This window comes from Oncorhynchus mykiss, chromosome 18 (genome assembly GCF_013265735.2).
Source record: "Oncorhynchus mykiss isolate Arlee chromosome 18, USDA_OmykA_1.1, whole genome shotgun sequence".
NCBI classification, from domain to species: Eukaryota; Metazoa; Chordata; class Actinopteri; order Salmoniformes; family Salmonidae; genus Oncorhynchus; species Oncorhynchus mykiss.
Window position 1 is genome coordinate 33022436 of NC_048582.1, and position 24978 is coordinate 33047413.

At 43.9% G+C, this 24978-nt stretch overlaps 1 protein-coding gene across 2 annotated transcripts in view; it reads left to right on the forward strand.

The window, feature by feature from the left end:
* The window catches only part of LOC110496033 (TGF-beta receptor type-2), a 55848-nt gene that overhangs the window by 27902 nt on the left and 2968 nt on the right, over positions 1 to 24978 (forward strand). The window contains exons 1-5 of one of the 2 annotated variants that reach the window (XM_021571663.2): positions 6856 to 7215; positions 10818 to 10968; positions 11582 to 11772; positions 13934 to 14706; positions 15096 to 15237. In XM_021571663.2, the coding sequence (XP_021427338.2) occupies positions 7143 to 7215; positions 10818 to 10968; positions 11582 to 11772; positions 13934 to 14706; positions 15096 to 15237 (1330 nt within the window). In that variant the 5' untranslated portion in view covers positions 6856 to 7142. Of the gene's footprint in view, positions 1 to 6855; positions 7216 to 10817; positions 10969 to 11581; positions 11773 to 13933; positions 14707 to 15095; positions 15238 to 24978 lie in introns of those variants that run through there. The other variant, XM_021571664.2, reaches the window with a different exon arrangement.

Sequence of the window (24978 nt, forward strand, 5' to 3'; positions counted from 1 at the left end):
TGTTGTGGTTGGGGCGCGCGACCTGAAGCTCGCTCCACTTTAATTTTATCGGCTATTGAACGCAGTTTATCCTATCTTAAATTTGATTGATTATTCATGTTAAATACCTAAAGTTGGATTAGGAAAGTTGTTTGAAATGTTTGGACAAAGTTTACAGGTAACTTATTAGATAATGTGTAGTCATGTCGGGCAAGTTGGAACCTGTGTTTTTCTGAATCAAATGAACCAAATAAATGGACATTTTGGAGATATAACGTTGGAATTGATCGAACAAAAGGACCATTTGTGATGTTTATGGGACATATTGGAGTGCCAACAGAAGAAGCTCTTCAAAGGTAAGGCATTAATTATATTGTTATTTCTGAGTTTTGTGTCGCGCCTGGCGGGTTGAAGTATGATTGTCATGTGTTTGTTTGATGGGGTGCTGTCCTCAGATAATAGCATGGTTTGCTTTCGCCGTAATGCCCCTTTGAAATCTGACAGGGTGGCTCGATTAACAAGAAGTCAAGCTTTAATTTGGTGTATTGCACCTGTGATTGTATGAAAGTTAAATATTTCTAAGAATTTTATTTGAATTTGGCGCTCTGCCATTTCACCGGATGTTGTCAAAACGATCCCGTTAACGGGATTTGATCCCTATTAAACCCCTGGTCGTGGTTCCGTCAGTGAACCAAGCCCTTCCAGAAGGTCCTCAAGTAGCTCCTCATGCCTCCCAATGGTGGCTCCCTGCAGGGAGACAGCGTGGCGGAGCTGGTCCAGGTATGCTACCTCTGTCATGGCCAGTTCGTACTGTAAGGGCACAAGGCGAGACCCAGATGCAGATGTAACAGTATAATTTTAGACCGTCCCCTCGCCCATACCCGGGCGCGAACTAGGGACCTTCTGCACACATCAACAGTCACCCTCGAAGCATCGTTACCCATCGCTCCACAAAAGCCGCGGCCCTTGCAGAGCAAGGGGAACTACTACTTCAAGGTCTCAGAGCAAGTGACGTCACTGATTGAAACGCTATTTAGCGCCCACGCTAACTAAGCTAGCCGTTTCACATCCGTTACACAGACACAGGGGACAAATGGTTAGAGTCCAAGATGTTTATTAACAATCCAAAAGGGGTAGGCAAGAGAAAGGTTGTGGAGAGGCAAAAGGTCAAAACCAGTTCAGAGTTCCAGAGGTACAGAATGGAAGGCAGGCAGGCAGGCTCGAGGTCAAGGTAGGCAGAATGGTCAGGCAGGCGGGAATGAAAAACAGGCAAAGGTTTAAAACGGGAGGACTGGTAAAAGAGAATAGAAAAGCAGGAGCATGGGAAAAACACGCTGGTTGACTTGAACATACAAGACGAACTGGCACAGAGAGACCGGAATCACAGGGATAAATAAACCAGGGAAAATAAGCGACACCTGGAGGTGGTGGAGACAATCACAAGGACAGGTGAAACAGATCAGGGAGTGACACTTTTGGAGTATAGAGCCAAAAGAAGAAAAAATGCTTCACTGTCGAAATAATTACAGAGGACACTGTAATTCACTTGTACTACACCGGCTCTGACGCTCGTCGGATGTGGCAGGGCTTGCAAACCATTACAGACTATAAAGGGAAGCGCAGCCGAGAACTGCCCAGTGACACGAGCCTACCAGACGAGCTAAACTACCTCTCAGCGAGCAGAGAGGCAAATAACACTGAAACATGCATGAGAGCACCAGCTGTTCCAGACGACTGTGTGATCACTCTCTCCACAGCCGATGTGAACTTTAAACAGGTCAACTTTCACAAGGAGGTGTATTGTGATTACCAGGACGTGTACTGTGAGCAAGAGCTGATTAACTGTCTTCACTAACATTTTCAACCTCTCCCTGTCCAAGTCTGTAATACCAACATGTTTTTTTAAGCAGACCACCCATGCCCAAGAACATTAAGGTGACCTGCCTGAAAGACTACCGACCCGTGCTTTGAAAGGCTGGTCATGGCTCACATCAACACCATTATCCCAAAAACCCTAGACCCACTCCAATTTGCATACAGCCCTACCAGATCCACAGATGATGCTATCTCTATTGCACTCCACATAGCCCTTTCCTACCTGGACAAAAGTAACACCTATGTGAGAATGCTATTCATTGACTGCAGCTCAGCGTTCAACACCACAGTGCTCTAAAAGATCATCAATAAGGACCCTGGGACGAAACACCTCCCTCTGCAACTGGATCCTGGACATCCTGACGGGCCGCCTCCAGGTGGTAATGGTAGGTAACAACACATCCGCCACGCTGATCCTCAACACAGGGGCCCCTCAGGGGTACATGCTCAGTCCCCTCCTGTACTCCCTGTTCACTCATGACTGCACGGCCAGGTACGACTCCAACACCATCATTAAGTTTGCCGATGACACAACAGTGGTAGGCATGATTACCGATAACAACGAGACAGCCTATAGGAAGGAGGTAAGAGACCTGGCCAACAACCTCTCCCTCAACGTGATCAAGACAAAGACAAGACAAAGGAGATGATTGTGGACTACTGAAAAAGGAGGACCGAGCATGCCCCCATTCTCATTGACGGGCTGTAGTGGAGCAGGTTGAGAGCTTCAAGTTCCTTCCTTGTGTCCACATCAACAAACTAACATGGTCCAAGCATTCCAAGACAGTCATGAAGAGGGCACGACAAAACCTATTCCCCCTCAGGAGACTGAAAAGATTTGGCATTGGTCCTCAGATCCTCAAATGTTCTACAGCTGCACCATCGAGAGCATTGGTTGCATCACTGCCTGGTATGGCAACTGCTCGGCCTCCGACCGCAAGGCACTGCAGAGGGTAGTGCGTACGGCCCAGTACATCACTGGGGCCAAGTTTCCTTTCATCCAGGACCTCTACACTAGGCGGTGTCAGAGGAAGGCCCTAAAAATTGTAAAAGACTCCAGCCACCCTAGTCATAGACTGTTTTCTATGCTACCCCACAGCAAGCGGTACCAGAGTGCCAAGTCTAAGTCCAAGAGGCTTCTAAACAGCTTCTACCCCAGGCCATAAGACTCCTGAGAATCTAATCAAATGGCTACCCATACTATTTGCTCATTTGCATTGCCCACCCTAACCCCCTTTTATGCCGCTGCTACTCTCTGTTATTATCTATGCATAGTCACCTTAATAACTCTGTCCACATGTAAATGTCACAGTGACTTGCGAAAGTATTCACCCCCTTGGCATTTTTCATATTTTGTTGCCTTACAACCTGGAATTAAAATAGATTTTGGGGGGGGGTTGTATAATTTGATTTACACAACATGCCAATCACTTTTTATCCAGTTTTTTTGTAAAACAAACAAGAAATAAGACAAAAAAATAGAAAACTTGAGTGTGCATAACTATTCACCCCTATTCACATCCATCATTCCTTCAATTCTTACCAGTTTCCCAGTCCCTGCCGGTGAAGAACATCCCCACAGCATGATGCTGCCACCACCATGCTTCACTGTGGGGATGGTGTTCTCGGGATGAGGTTCTCGGGGTGATGAGAGGTGTTGTGTTTGCGCCAGACATAGCGTTTTACTTGATGGTCAAAAAGCTCAATTTCAGTCTCATTTGACCAGAGTGAGTACCTTCTTCCGTATGTTTGGGGAGTCTCCCACATGCCTTTTGGCGAACACCAAACGTGTTTGCTTATTTTTTTCTTTAAGCAATGGCTTTTTTCTGGCCACTCTTCCCTAAAGCCCAGCTCTGTGAAGTGTATGGCTTAAATTGGTCCAATGGACAGATCTCCACTGTGGAGCTTTACAGCTCCTTCAGGGTTATCTTTGGTCTCTTTGTTGCCTCTGATGTATGCCCTCCTTGCCTGGTCTGTGAGATTTGGTGGGCGGCCCTCTCGTTGCAGGTTTGTTGTGGTGCCATATTCTTTCAATTTTTTTACAATGGGTTTAATGGTGCTCCGTGGTATGTTCAACGTTTCGGATATTTTTTTATAACCCAACCCTGATCTGTTTGGAGAGCTCATTGGTCTTCATTGTGGCACTTGCTTGGTGGTGCCCTTTGCTTAGTGGTGTTGCAGACTCTGCTGCCTTTCAGAACAGGTGTATGTATACATACTGAGATCACATAGACACGTAGATTGCACACTGGTGGACTTTATGTAACTAATTATGTGACTTCTGAAGGTAATTGGTTGCACCAGATCTAATTTAGGGCTTCGTAGGAAAGTGAATACATATGCACGCACCACTCTTACATTTTTATTTTTTATTTTTATTTTTTGAAACAAGTTATTTTTTTCATTTCACTTCACCAATTTGGACTATTTTGTATGTGTCTATTAAATGTAATCCAAATAAAAACCCATTTAAATTACAGGTTGTAATGCAACAAAATAGGAAAAATGCCAAGGGGGATGAATACTTTTGCAAGGCACTATACCTCAATTACCTCGAACTAATCGGTGCCACCGCACATTGACTCTGTACCTATCTGATTCACCTGTGTTTGTAATTGTCTTCACCCACCTCCAGGTGTCACCTGTTTTCCTCATTAGTCCCTGGGTACTTATTCCTGTGTTGCCAGTTCGTCTTGTCAAGTCAACCAGCGTGTTATTTCCTTGCTCCTGTTTTGTCCTTTTCTCTGTTTTTGCTTCTCCTCCCGGTTTTGACCCTTGCTTGCCTTGACTCTGAACCAGCCTGCCTGACCATAGTGCCTGCCCTGACCTCGAGCCTGCCTGCCACCCTGTACCTCCTGGACTCTGACCTTGGTATGATCTTTTGCCTGCCCATGACCATGCTCTTGCCTGCCCCTTGGAATATAATAAATATCAAAGACTCAAACCATCTGCCTCCTGTGTCTACATCTGGGTCTCGCCCTGTGCCCTTATTGTACCGGTACCTCCTGTAAATAGTCTCGCTATTGTTATTTTACCTCTGCTCTTTAATTACTTGTTCCTTTTATTTCTTATTCTTGTTTTTTTAGCTGCATTGCTGGTTAGGGGCTTGTATATAAGCATTTCACTGTAAGGCCTGTTGTATTCTGCGCATGTGACTAATAATATTTGATTTGAATTCATATAATAAACCTAATCTTGCACACAACATAGCTGGATCGCCCCGTCCTGCCCCTAGGGGTCCGTGACGGTGCCACGTTGAAAGTCATTGAGCTCTTCAGTAAGGCCATTCTACTGCCAATGTTTGGAGATTACATGGCTGTGTGCTCCGATTTTATACACCTGTCAGCAATGGGTGTGGCTTAATTAGCCGAATCCACCCATTTGAAGGGTGTCTACATACTTTTGTATATATAGTGTAGCTAGAGGCTAGAGCTGAACCAGCTGTGGTAGCTAGCTATCTAGCTAGTTCATTCACTTCAGACATAATTTCAGTCAAGAGGGGATGAAACATAAGCTAACACTATTTTTTTTTGTTGGCGAAAAGTTTTTGTATTTTAAAGGAACTCACTCCAGCTTTATACTTAATTTTTAAAGTTGTAATACTGGAATGCACAAGGTGCAATTTCGAAATTTGGTAATGCATAATCAGTTCCTCTTGTCATTGCATACATTAGAGAGCTATTTCTAACTTGTCAGAAATGTCCAGATGAACTACCCCATGTCAGCTAGTTTTATTACTTACGTTTTTATCACAGGTAGTATTGTTTCATTTTTTCGTCACTCACATGAATACACATTAGACATGGCAAAATGATTATAATTGCAAGAAAATGAGCTTTAAACTGTACAATTTTCTTTGCATTCAATGACAAAATGTGTAGAATTGCAGGAAATAAGCTTTAAAATGGCTAAATTCTCTCCACCAAGAAGAGGGGTGTCAATGGTTTGTGTCATGAACAGTGCTATTGCCCATAGAAATAGACGTGGCACGCGTGTACAGGGGGGCGCGGGATTTTGGAAGTGGGGCCCGGAGTGCATCACAGTGCACTAATAAAACTGGGGGGAAGACAAAAATGCAATTTCAGAATGTGGTGGGGTTATGTCCCCCCCGTCCCCAGTGAAAGTTGCGCCCCAGGTTCTGAAGCCTGACATCATGGTTTGAGTATGCCAAGCAAAAACATATGCTGGCAGCCCAGCAATAGACCAGTTATTTATGTTACAGTAGACTTAACCCGTGAGTACCACCCATCAAACCAAAACCTAGGAACATCAAGGAGCGCTCACCACCTTTACTAACCCCCCTCTGATGAATGATAGCATTCCTCAGGAAGAGACATATGCAATGTATCAAATCAAATTTTATTTGTCACATGCACCGAATACAACAGGTGTAGACCCTGGTGTGAAATGCTTACTTACAAGCCCTTAATCAAAAATGCAGTTCAAGAAATAGAGTTAAGAAAATATTTACTAAATAAACTAAAGTTAAAAGTAAAAAAGGAACACAAACTGACATAACAATAACAATGGGGGTACCGAGTCAATGTGTGGCGGTACAGGTTAGTCTAGGTAATTTGTACTTGTAGGTAGGGGTAAAGTGACTTGGCGCTCCGGTATGTGGTAGCAGAGTGAACAGTCTATGACTTGGGTGACGAGTCTTTTACAAATAGTTTCAGAGGTCCGTGTAAAAAAGTGCTAATGAAGCAAGTAAAGAAGTTATGTCATTTGTTCTCATGTTTGTGGACATCAGACACAGCTGTATTTTGTCTGATCAGTAATGTGTGTGCTATGGTACTGGCACAGTGAAGTGTGTAAAAATTTAAAGAATGATTCAAAATGTTGCATAATTGTAAGTACAGAAGTGTTAAATTAATATGTTTTGTTTGGATGTATACTTCTCCTCACTTCTTTCGAAATCCTTGTCATCTATTTTGGAGCGTGTCATTTCAAGTTTTGCCTTCTGAAAAACTCTGTGCTCATAATAACATGTTTCAAGACCAGTGAGCTACAAGCCCAGCAGTTCAGAAGTAGCCTAAAGAAGAAGAAAAAAGAGTCCTGCCCTTTCTGAAGATTTCCTGTTTCATGAAAGTGCATACATACTGTCTGACTCATATGCGGCAAATTCTGACTGCACTATTTACTTTAACACCGGGTTCCTTGAGACGCATGAGAGCAACAGGCAGACGGAAAAAATAAATCCGAAGAACGTCTCGAATTAAAGTCTGGATATTTACTATAATCAAGCTGCTAGTAAATGAAAAGAAGAGTCGTTTGTAATCCGTCTTTAAATGGAGCTACTTCGGTTTTCTGCTTTCTGGTGTGGAACGATACTCTTTGGTAGTGTTCTGCTAGAACAGATGGGTGAGTTAAAACGTTGTTTCAAGTAGCCTATGAATGTTGGTGGTTGGCTATAGTGTTATCGTTGGCTTGAAGTCATTATTGAAACATGTACGAGGGTTATTGACCGCTAGTAACATTGACACGTGTTTCTGTTTCCCCAAAGTATAACTTCTAATTGCCATTCAGTTTTTTTGTAGCAGGTGGTCAAACATAATCCAGCTCTACATTTTGGTGGAAGGCAAAATGTTCACCTCATTTGAGCTAAAACTCGCAAATATATTGATTGGCTTGTAATGCGAATTTGAATGCATAATAGTTAATGTATGCAAATTACGCAGTCAGTGTTGTTCAATATCAGAAACTCAGGAACTGTGGTACATTTATACCCAAATCCAAATGTTTTAATAAAGTGGGGATGGAATGATTGTATGAGCATAATGACTAACTACTTAGTGTTTTCCAAGAGGAAAACATATCAGAAAATAATGTGCCATGATGTTTCTGCAAAGGGGAAGTAGGCCTATGTATTAAAGTGCTTGACACAGTGGGAGGAGGTTTAGCTACACCACCTGTTGCAGTAGAAAACATGCATGGTGGTCCTTCCAATGGGACTTTTCATTCTTATGTACATTGTTGATACTGGAAGTGGGTATTATATTTGGTCTATCATTTGCAAGGTAGACACATCATAAATTGTCATCTATTTGCCCCTGTCTCCAACTCCAGCCCAGTCCCAATGGCACCAAGCAGCGTTGGTTTCTTATAATCCTCTCTCCCCCACATCTGCAATTATATTTTGCCATGGGTGACAATTAACAGCATTCATCCCCACCATAGCCTGTCTCCTTGGGCTTAAATGGCATACATTTTGAGAGGAGTTTTTCTAATGATATAATGACTTTTCACTCCACAACCTCTCTCTCTACCACCAGCTCTCAGCCCAAGATAATTCTTATCCATTCTGTTATAACTCTATAAAAGACTACAATCTTCACCTCAGGCCAAATTCTAAATTGTACACCTCTGCAGTACTTAATCTTAATGTCTTTATTGGTTTGTTTCAAATGGATCAACTCAGACATGTACAGTACACCCTAAAAACAGGAATCACAGAATTTAGCCTAATATCCGTCTGCAATATCCTGACACCATGGATACTTCACTGTCTATACTGCTGTGTGAATGCTGCCACCTGCAGTGCACGTGGCTTCACTAGATCTGTTCCAGTTACTCTGGTTTTCAGACTTGCAGGTTGTATTTCTGTTGCTTCAAGCCCCAGCTCTACTCTAACCTGCAGATTGTGAACAGGCAGCCACAGTAGGCTTTATGTCCTGGAGCAGAAGTACAACATTCTCTCCTAAATCAGTAACCTTGATATTCTCTAACAAGGAGTATACTGCTGCACTGTGAGTAAGTTGGAGGGAAGAGAGCCTAATTTGCTCTCTCTCCTGTGCCGACGTTAGAGAGAGGGGTGATTGTTTTGACATGGCTGGTCACATGACCTGACAAAGTGGCTTCATCAGGTTCGCCCCCTCGCCAGCCGGTCCAATACCCTGGAGACCCAGGCTGCATCTAAAATGGCGCCCTATTCTCTATATAGTAAACTACTATTTATGAAATAGGGTTCCATTTGGGACACACCCCCCCCATTTCGCTTGGCTGAACTCGGCTCTCTGCGACGGGAATTCTTCAAGAGGAAATCCTTGAGCTGCACATGCAGACAGGCCCAGTTAACGGCCAATAACCCACTTTCACTATCGGTTGTGTCACGAGGACACTGCTGATGCAAGTAACATGTTGAACTTTCTCTTCCTATGTGTGCAGTCTGTCACACTTAGATTTAGTGTGGTTGTGTGGCAGTGACGTCAATTCAGTCTGTGAGATCTCTCCCTCCTTCATCTCTTTTTGCTTCATTTCACCTCATCTCTGTGTTAGCTATTAAGAGCGTCTGATTTCGGTCAGGTTCTGTTTTTATTCATGCTAAAGACACGCCGGTAAAGGTCTGGAAGGAGAACAAATGAGAAAGAAGGAAGTGATGTGGTGGTACTCTCTCTCTCTCTCTCTCTCACAAATACACACTCCAACATTATGTCCCAGTCTTTGATATTCACAAAGTGTATTGGTAAGACACAAATTTGCAAATTGACTGACAGATCTACTGATGTTCAATGTTCCCTTTGTTTGTTTTTATTGTCTTGTCTGGCGGTTGTCTTAGTAGAGATGACTATCATACACAAAGGGACACATCCCACCACGGACTCCCCGTGTGAAGTTAAGTCTGAACACGACCATGGTAGACGGATGGCACCGCGGAATGTGCTGATTGTTCACAGCAGAATTTAGGCCCTGGGAAAATAGATTACATATGGTTGGAAAATGAATGTACATGTTAAATTGAAATGAATGGATTGGAGAATGAATGTTTTTTAAAATAATGTACCACTTATTTAAACAACTGTCTCTTGGAATAACTACACTTAGCTACATAGTACCGAAAGGAACATTCGTTTTGTCTATTTCACATATTATTTTCAAAGTGAAATTGCCAAGTCTCTCAGTAATGATACATTCCTTCACGTAGTCTGGACTGAGATATGAGGTTAAGGTTTCACTGTACTCGCGGATGTTCAACAGACCATACTTTTCCAGTGTAGGAAATGTCCATATTAATATATCAGATGGGAAAGTTCACCTTTCTGGTGTTTGTAGCCTTTTTGTTTGTCTGTGTAATTGGAGGGAAATGTCAGTTTCCCAAGTCGAGCAAAGTTATCATCTTCGTTAGGTTAATACAGTTCAGGCCCATATAACAACAATCAAAGGTCGGGGTTCAATCCAAAACTGTGCTATATAGTGCGCTTGACATTTAAAGGTAATTGAGTCAACATCTGCAACATTTACCACGATCAAATTAAATCCCGGTCAAAGTCTTGTGTTTTAGACCCTCAGAGATTGAACTGTGCTCATTTGTAATAGTGAAATGTTTTCTTATTTTGAACCCTTATTTTACCAGGTAAGCTGACTGAAAACACATTCTCATTTACAGCAATGACCTGGGGAATAGTTACAGGGGAGAGGAGGGGGAATGAATGAGCCAATTGGAAGCTGGGGATGATTAGATGGCCATGATGGTATGAGGGCCAGATTGGTCATTTTCCCAGGACTCCGGGGTTAACACTCCTATTCTTACGATAATTGCCATGGGCTCTTTAGTGACCACAGAGAGTCAGGGCACCCGTTTAATGTTCCATCCAAAAGACAGCACCCTACACAGGACAATGTCCCCAATCACTGCCCTGGGGAATTGGGATATTTTTTTAGACCCGAGGAAAGAGTATATCCTACTGGCCCTTCAACACCACTTCCAGCAGCATCTGGTCTCCCATTCAGGGAACAACCAGGACCAACCCTGCTTAGCATCAGAGGCAATCCAGCAGTGCGATGTTGGGTGGTATGCTGCTGGCATGAAGCAAAGTGCTGCAGTAAAGATTGAACGTATTGGATGAGATGACACATGAGTGACCTAAATGAACCAACTAGTGACTGCCTCAAATAACCATATCCCTTTTTGTAAACTATCAATCTAACATGTCTTTCCCCCCTATCTCTTTGTGTCTCCACCCCAGGGCTCTCGTCGATGAACATGCTGAAGCTGAAGCGTCTGTGTAAGTTCTGTGACGTGGAGTCTACCAGCTGCACGGGCACAGGGAGCTGTATGGCCGACTGTAGCATCACATCCATCTGCCCCCATCCAGAGGATGTGTGTGTCAGCATCTGGTGAGTGACTACAGCACCCCTCATCATCTCTCGTTGAGAGCTGGAATGACCTTTAAACTTGACCTTAGGAGAGCAGTAGTAGTGGGTTCAGTGACACAATACGACCATGTTAGTGAGTGACAGAGCGGAAATTCATAATCTTGCTCGGTGATTTGTCATTTAAAAACTACATTTGCTGTCAACAAGGTTTAACTAAGTAGCCAAACCCAAAAGTGCCCCACCCACTAACCCAAATATAGTTGCGAAATGTGAATGTTAAAAAAGTAGAGAACTAGATTTGGCCTCCTGTTTCTCGTTGAAAAAATGTTGGTAGCTAGAACCCCAAGCAATTCGCTACACCAGCAATAGCATCTGCTAAATATGCGTATGTGACCAACACCTCTTAAAATGGGTTTCACTACATAATCTACACACCACCCAGCAAGAGACCTGAGTAGCCCATTTGTAGGTTCATTTGTGCACCTTCAGGATTACCTCTGTATCAAATCATTACCATAATGCTTAGACTGCAATTTGTTAATTCGTCAAGTTATTTTCCCTTTTATTACTGTCAATAACGTAATTCATAACTTAATTGTAGTGGAACTAATGGCTCCTGTTGTCTTGTTTCCAGGAGGAAGAAAGACGACAACGTCACCATAGACACGATATGCCACAACCCAGCCCATAAGTTGCATGGTCTGGTGCTGGAGGACTATAACAACAGCAAGTGTGAGATGAGGGAGAGGAATGGCATGGGCTCCCAGTTCTTCATCTGCTCTTGCTCCGAGGACGAGTGCAACAACCACGTGTTCTTCACTCCCTGTAAGTCCCTATGTAGTGCTATGTCACCTCATATGTAGTGCTATGTCACCTGTTATGTCATGCTGAAGATAGCCTTTTGTGGGCATTATGATTGGTCATACGAGTGCATTGACCATGACTTCTTCACCTTCTGTGAGTCCATATGTGGTGCTATGTCACCTGTTATGTCATGGCTAAGATTGTGTAATGTAGGCTAGGCATTACAATTGATGATATAGTTTACAAACACCTTTGACGTAACTCAAAAGTAATGAACGTTTATGCAATTCCTTATTAGGTTGTCATGTAAGGTGTCACGTATTAAATGTTAACATGTGTGTACTGTTGTACACCCTCCAAATACAAGATTGCAAACAGATTTTGCATCGTGGAGGCATTTTGGCCGTAGTCTCTCGTTCTAATCTTGGCCATGGAATCAAATGTATTTTGACTACAGCATCCAAGCAGTAACAACACAGAGGTACATTTGGCTTTCCAGAGCCCAAAATTGAAAGCATCTGCACATGGCCATCAACGACGTCATGGAAAAACATTTCCCCTCACCGTGGAGGATGGATAGCTCTGCTGCACACTGTCTAACTTCATGCTCACCACATAACATATGACAACTGCCCACTTGAAGCATTATGTACGTAGTGTAACACACGGAAATAACAGGTGAAAAACAGCGCGTGCGCCGTGTTAATATGATCCAATGTTCCCGAACCTGGCCCCAAGCAGGAGTAGTGACCAGGAAACGTTCCTCTGTGGGCCCGTATTCACTGAGAGATGGCACAGGGACAGGTTTGACGTGACAGATCGCTTCTCTCTCTCACTCTGCGAAAAACCAAAACAAACTCCACTTGAGGCCACGTTGAACATTTCAGACATGTGGTTTCCTGGCTGAAAAAAAGGAGCAAGCGAATGAGGGCTTGACGGGCACTTGCTGTACTGTATGCACACACACGTTCATAAACACACACGCACACACAAATGCATGCACGTACGCAGGAACACACACAATCCTTAGCTGCCAAACATGTTCCTAATACAGTATCTCTGTCAGTAATTATAGAACACCAGCAGTCACATCAGCACTGATACAACAGTAGTCTGCCTGTTCAGACAACGTGTTAATGACTCATTGTTGTGTTTTATTATGTTTTTACGAGACTTCAGCCAGCCCCAGAAATAGGATTGTAAACATAGCATATGCATAAACTTTCACCAGATTACTCTGTCTAGCAGACACAGACATCACTCCTTAAGAGCATAAGAATCAGACATAGACTAGGTCTATAAAGGGAACACAATATGTGGTTGACTGGGGCATGGTTCAGCCTATTTGTGTGTTTAACAGACCAACAAGCTAACTTCGGCTTTGTAGCTTACAGATGCTTATTGACATTCCTCATGGAAGTGTTAGGGTCCTCTGCTTTGCTGGGAAGGAGCAGGCTAGGTTGAGCCTGGCAAGATGCTCTGAGACAATAAAGCTACTTGGCTACTTCCTATTGATTTCCTAGCGCTGAAGGGAATTGGAGTGTGATGTATAGTGTGTATGACGTTCAAGCACAACTGAAATGTCAAATGTCCAAGTGTAGGCTACTGCACTCATCATGTATTGAGGGCTCCCGAGTGGCGCAGTGGGCTAAGGCACTGCATCCCAGTGCAAGAGGCGTGACTGCAGTCCCTGGTTTGAATCCAGGCTGTATCACATCCGACTGTGATTGGCAAAAAATTGACCCAGCGTCGTCCGGGTTTGGCCGGGGTAGGCCGTCATTGTAAATAATAATTTGTTCTTAACTGACTTGCCTAGTTAAATAAAACATTGTATCCCACATAGTCCTTTGTGGTCATTGTTTTCTATGCAGTGGGCACTTAAGGTCAATAAACAGACAGACTTCTTTGACCCTTGTGGCCGGTCCAGCTACTCATAGAGTGAAAAGGCTATTGCCAAAATATGCTAAACTTTTAGAGTATAGTATGAGCACTGAGGAGTTCTAATATTGTAGCGGTGTATAAGTATTGTAGAATATACCTAACTGGGGGGCAGGCCTACTCTATGTTACAGAATAGGTATATTCTACAGTATTTTTTACTGAGTATGCAATGTATTGTATAACTAATCTATAACATCTGCCTTGTCTCTCTCTTTCTCTCTTGTCTTTCCTCTCCACCTCAGACTCTCTTGACCCCCAGGTGGTGTCGGTGATCCTGGTCAGCCTGGTTCCTCTGCTGGTTCTGGCCATGCTGGTCATCACATCCTTCTATTGGTACCGCATCTACCACCAGCGCCACGCCGGTGCCAAGCGCAAGAAGACGCCTCTCGACTTCAGCGACGCCCGCGCCATCATGATGGATGACGACGGCTCGGACAGCAGCTCCACGCACGCCAACAACCTCAACCACAACACGGAGCTCCTCCCCATTGAGCTGGACGCCCAGGTGGGCAAGGGCCGCTTCGCCGAGGTCTACAAGGCCAAGCTGAAGCAGGGCGCCACGGGAGCCGGTGAGCCCTTCGAGACCGTCGCCGTCAAGATTTTCGCAGATGAAGAGTATGCCTCGTGGAAGAACGAGAAGGACATCTTCTCGGACGCTGACCTGCGCCACGAGAACGTCCTGCACTTCCTGACAGCGGAGGAACGTAAGGTGGAGAAACAGTATTGGCTGATCACGGCCTACCACCCCCGGGGCAACCTCCAGGAGTACCTGACGCGCCACGTCATCAGCTGGGACGACCTGTGGGCGCTGGGCAGGTCGCTGGCGAGGGGCGTGGCCCACCTGCACAGTGACCACACGTTGTGCGGACGCTACAAGGTGCCAATCGTCCACCGGGACATCAAGAGCTCCAACATCCTGGTGAAAGGGGACCTCACCTGCGTCCTGTGTGACTTCGGCCTGGGTCTGCGTCTGGACAACTCGCTGTCCGTGGACGAGCTGGCCAACAGTGGACAGGTATATATTCTTCTCTCCTGTCTCCTTTCTACTTAGGCTGCATCCAAAATGGTACCATATTCTCTATGATTAGGGCACTATATAGGAAAAAGGAGCTCTTTTATTTGACCAAGGCTTATAGGGCTCTGGTGAAAAGTAGTGCACTATTTTGGGAATAAGGTGCCATTTCAGACACATTAGTGTCTGGCTCATTTTCTCTTACTGGTTCCTCTTCTGGACAATTTCTGTTTTATTACAGTGATTAGACAAACAGCCCACGCTGTCAGTTAAAACTGCAGTTGAATTGTACTGTTACATGGTACTGGAAGCAATCATGCATATTCTACTATCAACAGCATTAGAATGGAGTAGAACAGAACAGAATACAACAGAATAGTCTCCCTCTACAGGTGGGCACTGCCAGGTACATGGCCCCTGAGGTGCTGGAGTCCAGGATCAACCTGGAGAACATCGAGTCATTCAAGCAGACAGACGTCTACTCCATGGCCCTGGTACTGTGGGAGATCACCTCCAGGTGCAATGCCATTGGAGGTAAAGTAACACCACATGATGTCTGACCAATCACGTGACCGAGTTGCATTAGACAATAACTAATTGACAGGCAATATTTCGATTTGAAGTAGTGACCTTGTGTAAGTGATGAGGTGTAATTTTCTGTAAAGTTCCATTAAGTTTGTTTTACTCCAATGCTTGTAAACAAAGTCAATGTAAACAAACTCTATATAGCCTAAAAAAAAATGGTTACAACCATAATTTTGATATCATGGATGGTCAATCCTTGCATCCATAGCTCTTTCAATGAATTTGGGAGTGGTTAGATTTCTCCAGTCCCATCCCTCAAGTTTTTACCTTAAGAGGGGCGGGTAGTACTGCTTTCAGGTGTTTATAGTGTAATGGCCACCGATTATGCACATTGGTCACCTTTTCCAATGATGCCCTTCACTCAAAGGAAGTAAAGGGAGTGGGTGTGTCCTGTTTTTCCACCCTTCTCCCGAAGTGTGCACTTTCACACAGCCACTGTCTCACATCACCATTACTTACTGTGGGTGTGGGAAACATTTCAGAGAAACCAAAATGTGTCAAAAAACAATTCATTCTCTGTTAGTTATCAAAGATAAGAGCCTTCTATTCACTAATGTACCATTCTTCCTGTTTGTCATCTCTCTGAACAACAAGGCCAGGATATGGGCAAATAATACAAATGGGTGATTATCCAATGGGCATCTTATGGCAAGCCACAGGGACATATTTGATATAACATAGAGGAATTTGTTGTTCACTTCCCTCTGTCTCTGTGGTCCATTTTGTCTTGTGGGTGATCCTGTTCGTCCATTGTGTCAGAATGTTGATTGAATGTTAGTGTTGGTGCTCGCCTGCTTCCAGCGCAGCCATTTCCTGTTTTCCCTTTGGTACCTAGGGGCCCCTTTAGCGCTGTCACAGAGGAAAACATGGCCAAATGATCAGCCTGTTATACCCTCTCAGGTTTTCCTTCCAATGGCATGGGGTGAAAGAATACTGTATGTGTGCCTATTGGGTACACCTCTGAAATGAAAATAGTCAATTTCCTCTCTCTTTCTTTCTCTTGCTTTCTTTCTCTCTCTGTCTCCCTGTCTTCCTCCCTCTTCTGTCTGTCTGTCTGTCTGTCTCGTCTGTCTCGTCTGTCTCGTCTGTCTCGTCTGTCTCGTCTGTCTCGTCTGTCTCGTCTGTCTCGTCTGTCTCGTCTGTCTCGTCTGTCCCGTCTGCCCCGTCTGTCCTGTCTGTGTATATGTATATATCTCCCCATGTCATGACATTACGTACATCCACCATCCATGACTATTCCAGCTGGCACTGTAGACAGACAGTGGTCAGAGGACAGGATAGCATAGATTTACGGGAGAGGGGAAGCCCGGCCCCTTCCTACCCCTGGATGGGAATAGAACCGGTGGGGAGAGAAGCAATTGGGATAATCCATGTGTTGGAATGTAGCTCGTCTCCCACCTTGATACAGCAAGAAGCTGCCTTATTTTGTGTAATAACGTTACTGTGCTGCACTGACAGTTTGTTTGGATATTCCCTTGGGGGTAAAATGTTTGCAGAGTTAGAATGACTAACTCAACAAATGCTACTATCTATGTCTGCGAAACTGGCACTCACACAGCTACATACAGTACATGTATTTTTACCACTTGTCATCCTTTCAATAAAAACTTCCCATGCTATCATCCCAGCTCGGTGAGTCAATATTGACGGCATAAATCTCTATTCACCTGAGAACACACACACACACACACACACACGCACAGCAGATGGCATAAAACTCCTCTCAACTTAGAAAACACAAACACTTCCCTCTTCCCCAAACACAGTCAGACTGACACATCTCAGTGCATCATTATAATGAGTGGGTAGGTGAAGCCGCCATGGCTTGTCTGTCTCAGCCGCCACCTGCCTCAGTGCCTCAGCAGACAGATGTCAGAAGCTCCCGTTGTCTCGCTGCCTTGCCTGGCAGACCGCCACATAACACAGGCAGTCAGTCAGTCAGCCACTTTGTCACAGTTTCGGGGCCTTTCGTATGATCTGGGATCTGTCACGCGGTACGAAGGCGCCTGTCTGTCAACAGGGCCAGTCGCAACCTCAGAGAAAGCAGCAGCAGCCATCACTATGCATTCTTTATCCTCAAAGTAAAAGTAAGGACAAGTAAAAAATAATCAAATATGGGAGAAAGTAATAAATACATCGTCCCGGGCCGTCTCTTTTCCCGAAATGTCTTTCCCATATAATTTGCACGGCTGGAATTAGGAACGGGAAAGAGAGGAGGGCGTTCACTGGTTTAGGGAGGAATGGGAGAACAGTGGTGTTGACCATCCCACTGTAGGAGAAATTCCTTCACTCCCCTGAGGGAGAAGACAGGGTTAGAGTAGAGTGGAGGAGGGCAGCTGCTATCCAGATGTCATGGCCTCACCTCAAGCCTGAATGGGCCCCGTGCTGTCTGTCTTGTCTGTCTGTTTGCCTGTCTGTCTGGCTAGCTGTCTGGCATTCTGTCTGGCATTCTGTCTGGCAAGCTGTCTGGCAAGCTCTCTGTCTGTCTTTTCTGTCTGTCTGTACCCTTACAGAAAATGGTTTCACATGTGTAAAATCACATGATTTCACATGAAATTTCACTTGAAATCATGTGAAAACATGTGTTTTGTAACACTTCACATGTGATCACAAGTTTTCACGTGTAGTTTCATGTTATCACATGTTGATTTACATGTTACAACATTAATTTGTTGGGCTCCCGAGAGGCGGTCTAAGGCATTGCATCTCAGTGCCACTATAGTACCTGGTTTGAATCCAGGCTATATCACATCCGGCCGTGATTGGGAGTCCCATAGGGCGGTGCACAATTGTCCCAGCGTCGTCTGGGTTTAGCCGGTGTAGGCCATCATTGTAAATAAGAATTTGTTCTTAACTGACTTGCCTAGTTAAATAAAGGTGACATTTTCTTTTCACGTGATCACATGGAAACATGTGTTTTTGGAACACTTTACATGAAATTCATGTGTTTTTTTCATACGGGTATGACTTCCTGGCTGTCTGTGTCTGGCTTCCTGGCTGGTTTGCTGCCTATCTGGCTGACTGCCTGCCTGTCACCCAGGGCTTTAACAACCTGTGAGGAAGATAAAACAAGGTCAGAGCCACAAACTCTCAGCTTAATCAAAACCATCAGAGGAGAGAAGTAGAATAGTTTATCGTTCTCCAAGAGGCAGGGAAAGAGTGTCAGGTGTGATTGTCAAGCTGTGACTTGTCGAGATTACAGCATCTCAAACAGATTCATGTTACTTTTTTGGCTCGGATCAGAAGCAAACTTTTGTTAGCTCTATGAGAATCTGTTTTCTTGAATTATTTAAGTTGACTGAAATCCTAGTATCTACTATACTGCCGATAGTGTACTAGAAAATTAGCATTACAAAGTACTGTATGATGAATACAGGTAATACCACATTCCTATGTGCATGAGGGGTACTGTATGTCTGTGGGTTTACATTGGTCAAATTGTATTGTTAGGTGTTACTGTACTGTTGGAGCTAGGAACATAAGCATTTATTTATCTTATCGTATTGTTAGGTGTTACTGTACTGTTGGAGCTAGGAACATAAGCATTTATTTCGCTATACCCGTGATAACATCTGCAAAATATGTGTACACGACTAATAAAGCTGATTTGACTTCAGATATACTCAGGTGGTGGCATGCTTTCTCAACCACAGGGTACAGTTTGAACAGGAATCTCTAGAATGAGTCATTGTAACAAACACAAGACTGGGGTAGCACAGTAACTTAAACAGGTCAGGCTTTGAACCAGGAAACCAGACTGAGACCTAATGGTTAATAGCACGAGGGAGAGAGAGAGGCTGGCAATGTAGTCTACACCTATGGAAACCCATGTCTGAGCTGCCAAAAATGTACTGTATCAACATTACAAACCAGAAAGAGGAAGTCGATGGTGAACTACAGAGTGGGAATGTTGAGACATTTTCTTGATTCACTTGCTCAAAACAAATCAAACTGAAGTTGTCAAATGCCCCCGAATACAACCTTACAGTGAAATGCTTACTTACAAGCCCTTAACCAACATTGCACTTTCAAGAAATATACACGTTTAGAAAAGATTGACTAAATAAACTAAACAAAAACAAAGTAACACAATAACATTAAAATAACAAGGCTGTATACAGGGGGTACCGGTACCGAATCAATGTGCGGGGTACAGATGAACTGTTCACCATTCTTATGGCTTGGGGGTAAAATAGGTTAAGGAGCATTTTGGACCTAGGCTCCGGTACCGCTTGCCGGGAGTAGAGAGAACATTCTATGACTCGGGTAGCTGGAGTCTGACAATTTTTAGGGCCTTCCCCTGACACCGCCTGGTATAGAGGCCCAGGATGACAGGAAGCTGGCCCTAGTGATGTACTGGGCCGTAAGCACTACCCTCTGTAGCACCTTGCAGTCAAATGCTGAGTAGTTGCCATATCAGGCGGTGATGCTCTCGATGGTGTAGCAGAATAACTTTGAGGATCTGAGGACCCATGCCAAATCTTTTCTCCTGATGGGGAATAGGCGTTGTTGTGCGCTCTTCATGACTGTCTTGATGTGTTTCGATCTTGATAGTTTGTTGTTGATGTGGACACCAAGAAACTTGAAGCTCTCGACCCACTCCACAACAGCCCTGTCGATGTGAGTAGGGGTGTGCTTGGCCCTCCTTTCCTGTAGCCCACGATCAGCTCCTTTATCTTGATCACGTTGAGGGAGAGGTTGTTGTTCTGCCACCACACTGCCAGGTCTCTGACCTCCTCCCTATAGGCTGTCTCATTGTTGTCGGTGACCAGGCCCTGTTGTGTCGTCGGCTAACTTAATGATGGTGTTGGAGTCGTGCTTGGCCACACAGTCGTGGGTGAACAGGGAGTACTGGAGGGGAATCAGCACACACCCCTGAGGGTCCCTGTGTTGAGGATCAGCGTGGCAGATGTGTTGTTGACTACCCTTACCACCTGGGGGCGGCCCGTCAGGAGGTCCAGGATCAAGTTGCAGAGGTAGGTGTTTAGTCCCAGGGTCCTTAGCTTAGTGATGAGCTTTGAGGGCACTATAGTGTTAAACGCTGAGCTGTAGTCAATGAACAGCATTCTCACTTAGGTGTTAATTTTGTCCAGGTGGGAAAGGGCAGTGTAGAGTGCAATAGAGATTGCATCATCTGGGGATCTGTTGGGGCGGTATGCGAATTGGAGTGGGTCTAGGGTTTCTGGCATTGATGGTGTTGATGTGAACCATGACCAGCCTTTCAAAGCACTTCACGGCTACAGACGTGAGTGCTACAGGTCGGTAGTCATTTAGGTTACTTTAGCATTCTTGGGCACAGGGACTATGGTGGTCTGCTTGAAACATGTAGGTGTTACAGTCTCGATCAGGAACAGGTTGAAAATATCAGTGAAGATACTTGCTAGTTGGTTAACACATGCTCTGAGTACACATCCTGGTAATCCGGCCTTTTGAAGGTTGACCTGTTTAAAGGTCTTACTCACATCGGCTACGGAGAGTGTGATCACACAGTCATCCGGAACAGCTGGTGCTCTCATGCATGCTTCAGTGTTACTTGCCTTGAAGCACACATATAAGTCATTTAGCTTGTCTGGTAGGCTTGAATCACTGGGCAGCTCGCGGCTGGTGTTTCCTTTGTAATCCATAATAGTTTGCAAGCCTCCCACATCTGTAGTAGGATACAATCTTAGTCTTGTATTGACACTTTGCCTGTTTGATGGTTCGTTGGAGGGCATAGCGGAATGTCTTATAAGCTTCCGGATTAGTGTCCGCCTCATTGAAAGCGGCAACTCTACCTTTTATCTCAGTGCAGATGTTGCCTGTAATCCTTGGCTTCTGGTTGGAACATGTATGTACGGTCAATATGGGGACAACACCATCGATGCACTTATTGATGAAGCCAGTGACTGATGTGGTATACTCCTCAATGATATTGGATGAAAATCATGAAACATATTCCAGTCTGTGTTAGCAAAACAGTCCTGTAGCTTAGCATCTGCGTCATCTGACCACTCTGATGTATGATGTATCTCGTTGTGTCAATTTGTCAGTTATCATAAAAGGTGATTTCTTCATTAACAGTTCTAATACAGATATGTGAGTCAATAGGAAAGTGATATGTACTTTAAAAATACTTTATAACATTATTAACTGACCTCAACTGAACAGGTCATCCTCATTTACAGTTGAAGTCGGAAGTTTGCATACACTTAGGTTGGAGTCGTTAAAACTCGTTTTTCAATCCCTGCACAAATTTCTTGTTAACAAAATATAATTTTGGCAAGCCGGTTAGGACATCTACTTTGCATGACACAAGTAATTTTTCCAACAATTGTTTACAGACAGATTATTTCACTTATAATTCACTGTATCACAATTCCAGTGGGTCAGAATTTTACACACACTAAGTTGACTGTGCCTTTAAGCAGCTTGGGAAATTCCAGAAAATTATGTCATGGCTTTAGAAGCTTCTGATGGGCTAATTGATCATTTGAGTCAATTGGAGGAGTACCTGTGGATGTATTTCAAGGCCTACCTTCAAACGCAGTGCCTCTTTGCTTGACATCATGGGAAAATCAAAATAAATCAGCCAAGACCTCAGAAAAACAATTGTAGACGTTCACAAGTCTGGTTCATCCTTGGGAGCAATTTCCAAATGCCTGAAGGTACCACGTTCATCTGTACAAACAATAGTACACAAGTATAAACACCATGGGACCACGCAGCCGTCATACCGCTCAGGAAGGAGACGCGTTCTGCCTCCTAGAGATGAACATACTTTGGTGCGAAAAGTGCAAATCAATCCCAGAACAACAGCAAAGGACCTTGTGAAGATGCTGGAGGAAACAGGTACAAAAGTATCTATATCCACAGCAAAACGAGTCCTATATCGACATAACCTGAAAGGCAGCTCAGCAAGGAAGAAGCCACTGCTCCAAAACCGCCACAAAAAAGGGGGTGGCTTGCAAGACGAAGAACACCATCCCAACCGTGAATCACGGGGTTGGCGGCTTCATGTTGTCGGGGATGCTTTGCTGCAGGAGGGACTGGTGCACTTCACAAAATAGATGGCATCATGAGGGAAGAAACTTATGTGGATATATTGAAGCAACATCTCAAGACATCAGTCAGGAAGTTAAAGCTTGGTCGCACATGGGTCTTCCAAATGGACAATGACCCCAAGCATACTGCCAAAGTTGTGGCAAAATGGCTTAAGGACAACAAAGTCAGGGTATTGGAGTGGCCATCACAATGCCCTGACCTCAATCCCATAGACAATTTGTGGGCAGAACTGAAAAAGCGTGTGCGAGCAAGGAGGCCTACAAACCTGACTCAGTTACACCAGCTCTGTGCGGAGGAATGGGCTTATTGAGGGAATTTTGACCCAAGTTAAACAATTTAAAGGCAATGCTACCAAATACTAATTGAGTGTACAGTGGGGCAAAAAAATATTTAGTCAGCCACTAATTGTGCAAGTTCTCCCACTTAAAAATATGAGAGGCCTGTAATTTTCATCATAGGTACAATTCAACTATGACAGACAAAATGAGAAAAGAAAATCCAGAAAATCACATTGTAGGATTTTTAATGAATTTATTTGCAAATTATGGTGGAAAATAAGTATTTGGTCACCTACAAACAAGCAAGATTTCTGGCTCTCACAGACCTGTAACTTCTTCTTTAAGAGGCTCCTCTGTCCTCCACTCGTTACCTGTATTAATGGCACCTGTTTGAACTTGTTATCAGTATAAAAGACACCTGTCCACAACCTCAAACACACTCCAAACTCCACTATGGCCAAGACCAAAGAGCTGTCTAAGGACACCAGAAACAAAATTGTAGACCTGCACCAGGCTGGGAAGACTGAATCTGCAATAGGTAAGCAGCTTGGTTTGAAGAAATCAACTGTGGGAGCAATTATTAGGAAATGGAAGACATACAAGACCACTGATAATCTCCCTCGATCTGGGGCTCCACGCAAGATCTCACCCCGTGGGGTCAAAATGATCACAAGAACAGTGAGCAAAAATCCCAGAACCACACAGGGGGACCTAGTGAATGACCTGCAGAGAGCTGGGACCAAAAAACAAAGCCTACCATCAGTAACACACTACGCCGCCAGGGACTCAAATCCTGCAGTGCCAGACGTGTCCCCCTGCTTAAGGCAGTACATGTCCAGGCTCGTCTGAAGTTTGCTAGAGAGCATTTGGATGATCCAGAAGAAGAATGGCATATGGTCAGATGAAACCTAAATATAACTTTTTGGTAAAAACTCAACTCGTCGTGTTTGGAGGACAAAGAATGTTGAGTTGCATCCAAAGAACATCATACCTACTGTGAAGCATGGGGGTGGAAACATCATGCTTTGTGGCTGTTTTTCTGCAAAGGGGCCAGGACGAATGGGGCCATGTATCGTGAGATTTTGAGTGAAAACCTCCTTCCATCAGCAAGGGCATTGAAGATGAAACGTGGCTGGGTCTTTCAGCATGACAATGATCCCAAACACACCGCCCGGGCAACGAAGGAGTGGCTTCATAAGAAGCATTTCAAGGTCCTGGAGTGGCCTAGCCAGTCTCCAGATCTCAACCCCATAGAAAATCTTTGGAGGGAGTTGAAAGTCCGTGTTGCCCAGCAACAGCCCCAAAACATCACTGCTCTAGAGGAGATCTGCATGGAGAAATGGGCCAAAATACCAGCAACAGTGTGTGAAAACCTTGTGAAGACTTACAGAAAACGTTTGACCTCTGTCATTGCCAACAAAGGGTATATAACAAAGTATTGAGATAAACTTTTGTTATTGACCAAATACTTATTTTCCACCATAATTTGCAAATAAATTCATAAAAAAATCCTACAATGTGATTTTTTTGTCATTTTATCTGTCATAGTTGAAGTGTACCTATGGTGAAAATGACAGGCCTCTCATCTTTTTAAGTTGGAGAACTTGCACAATTGGTGGCTGACTAAATACTTTTTTGCCCCACTCACTGTATGTAAACTTCTGACCCACTGGGAATGTGATGAATTAAATAAAAGCTGAAATAAATCATTCTCTCTACTATTATTCTGGCATTTCACATTCTTCAAATAAAGTGATGATCCTAACTGACCTAAGACAGGGAATTTTTACTACGATTAAATATCTGGAATTGTGGATTGCTGAGTTTAAAAGTATTTAGCTGAGGTGTATGTAAACTTCCGACTTCTTCAACTGTAACTCACTTGTTTTGCATGAGCAGTTCTCAGAAATATACCCAGTCAGTGTTAAAACTTTTTTTTCTCAAACCACTATCTACATTCTTTTGTTTTGTTGTCGTCTCATCCATTGCAGAGTTTAATGTTAGGTTGGTTGACTTGAAAAAAGTTTCTCTCTTAAACCAATATTGACCATTCCTTCCTTTTTAGAAAACACTGCTTGTGTGGAGACCACAAAATGACCTTAAGTGTGGACTTAGCATGGGAGCCTATAAAAAAAAATACTAAATTGTTTATCGTCTCATTCGAAAACAATAGCTCCCAAAATAGCTCCCAAAATATGCCTAATGTTCATATGGCATATGTTTTCGAAATAAGACAAACTTTTTATTTTTATAGGCTCCCATTACACAACCCTGAAACTGTTTACATTTTAGCAGATGCTCTTATCCTGAGCGACTTACAGTAGTGATTGCATACATTTTCCCCCGTGGGAATCAAACCCACTACCGTGGC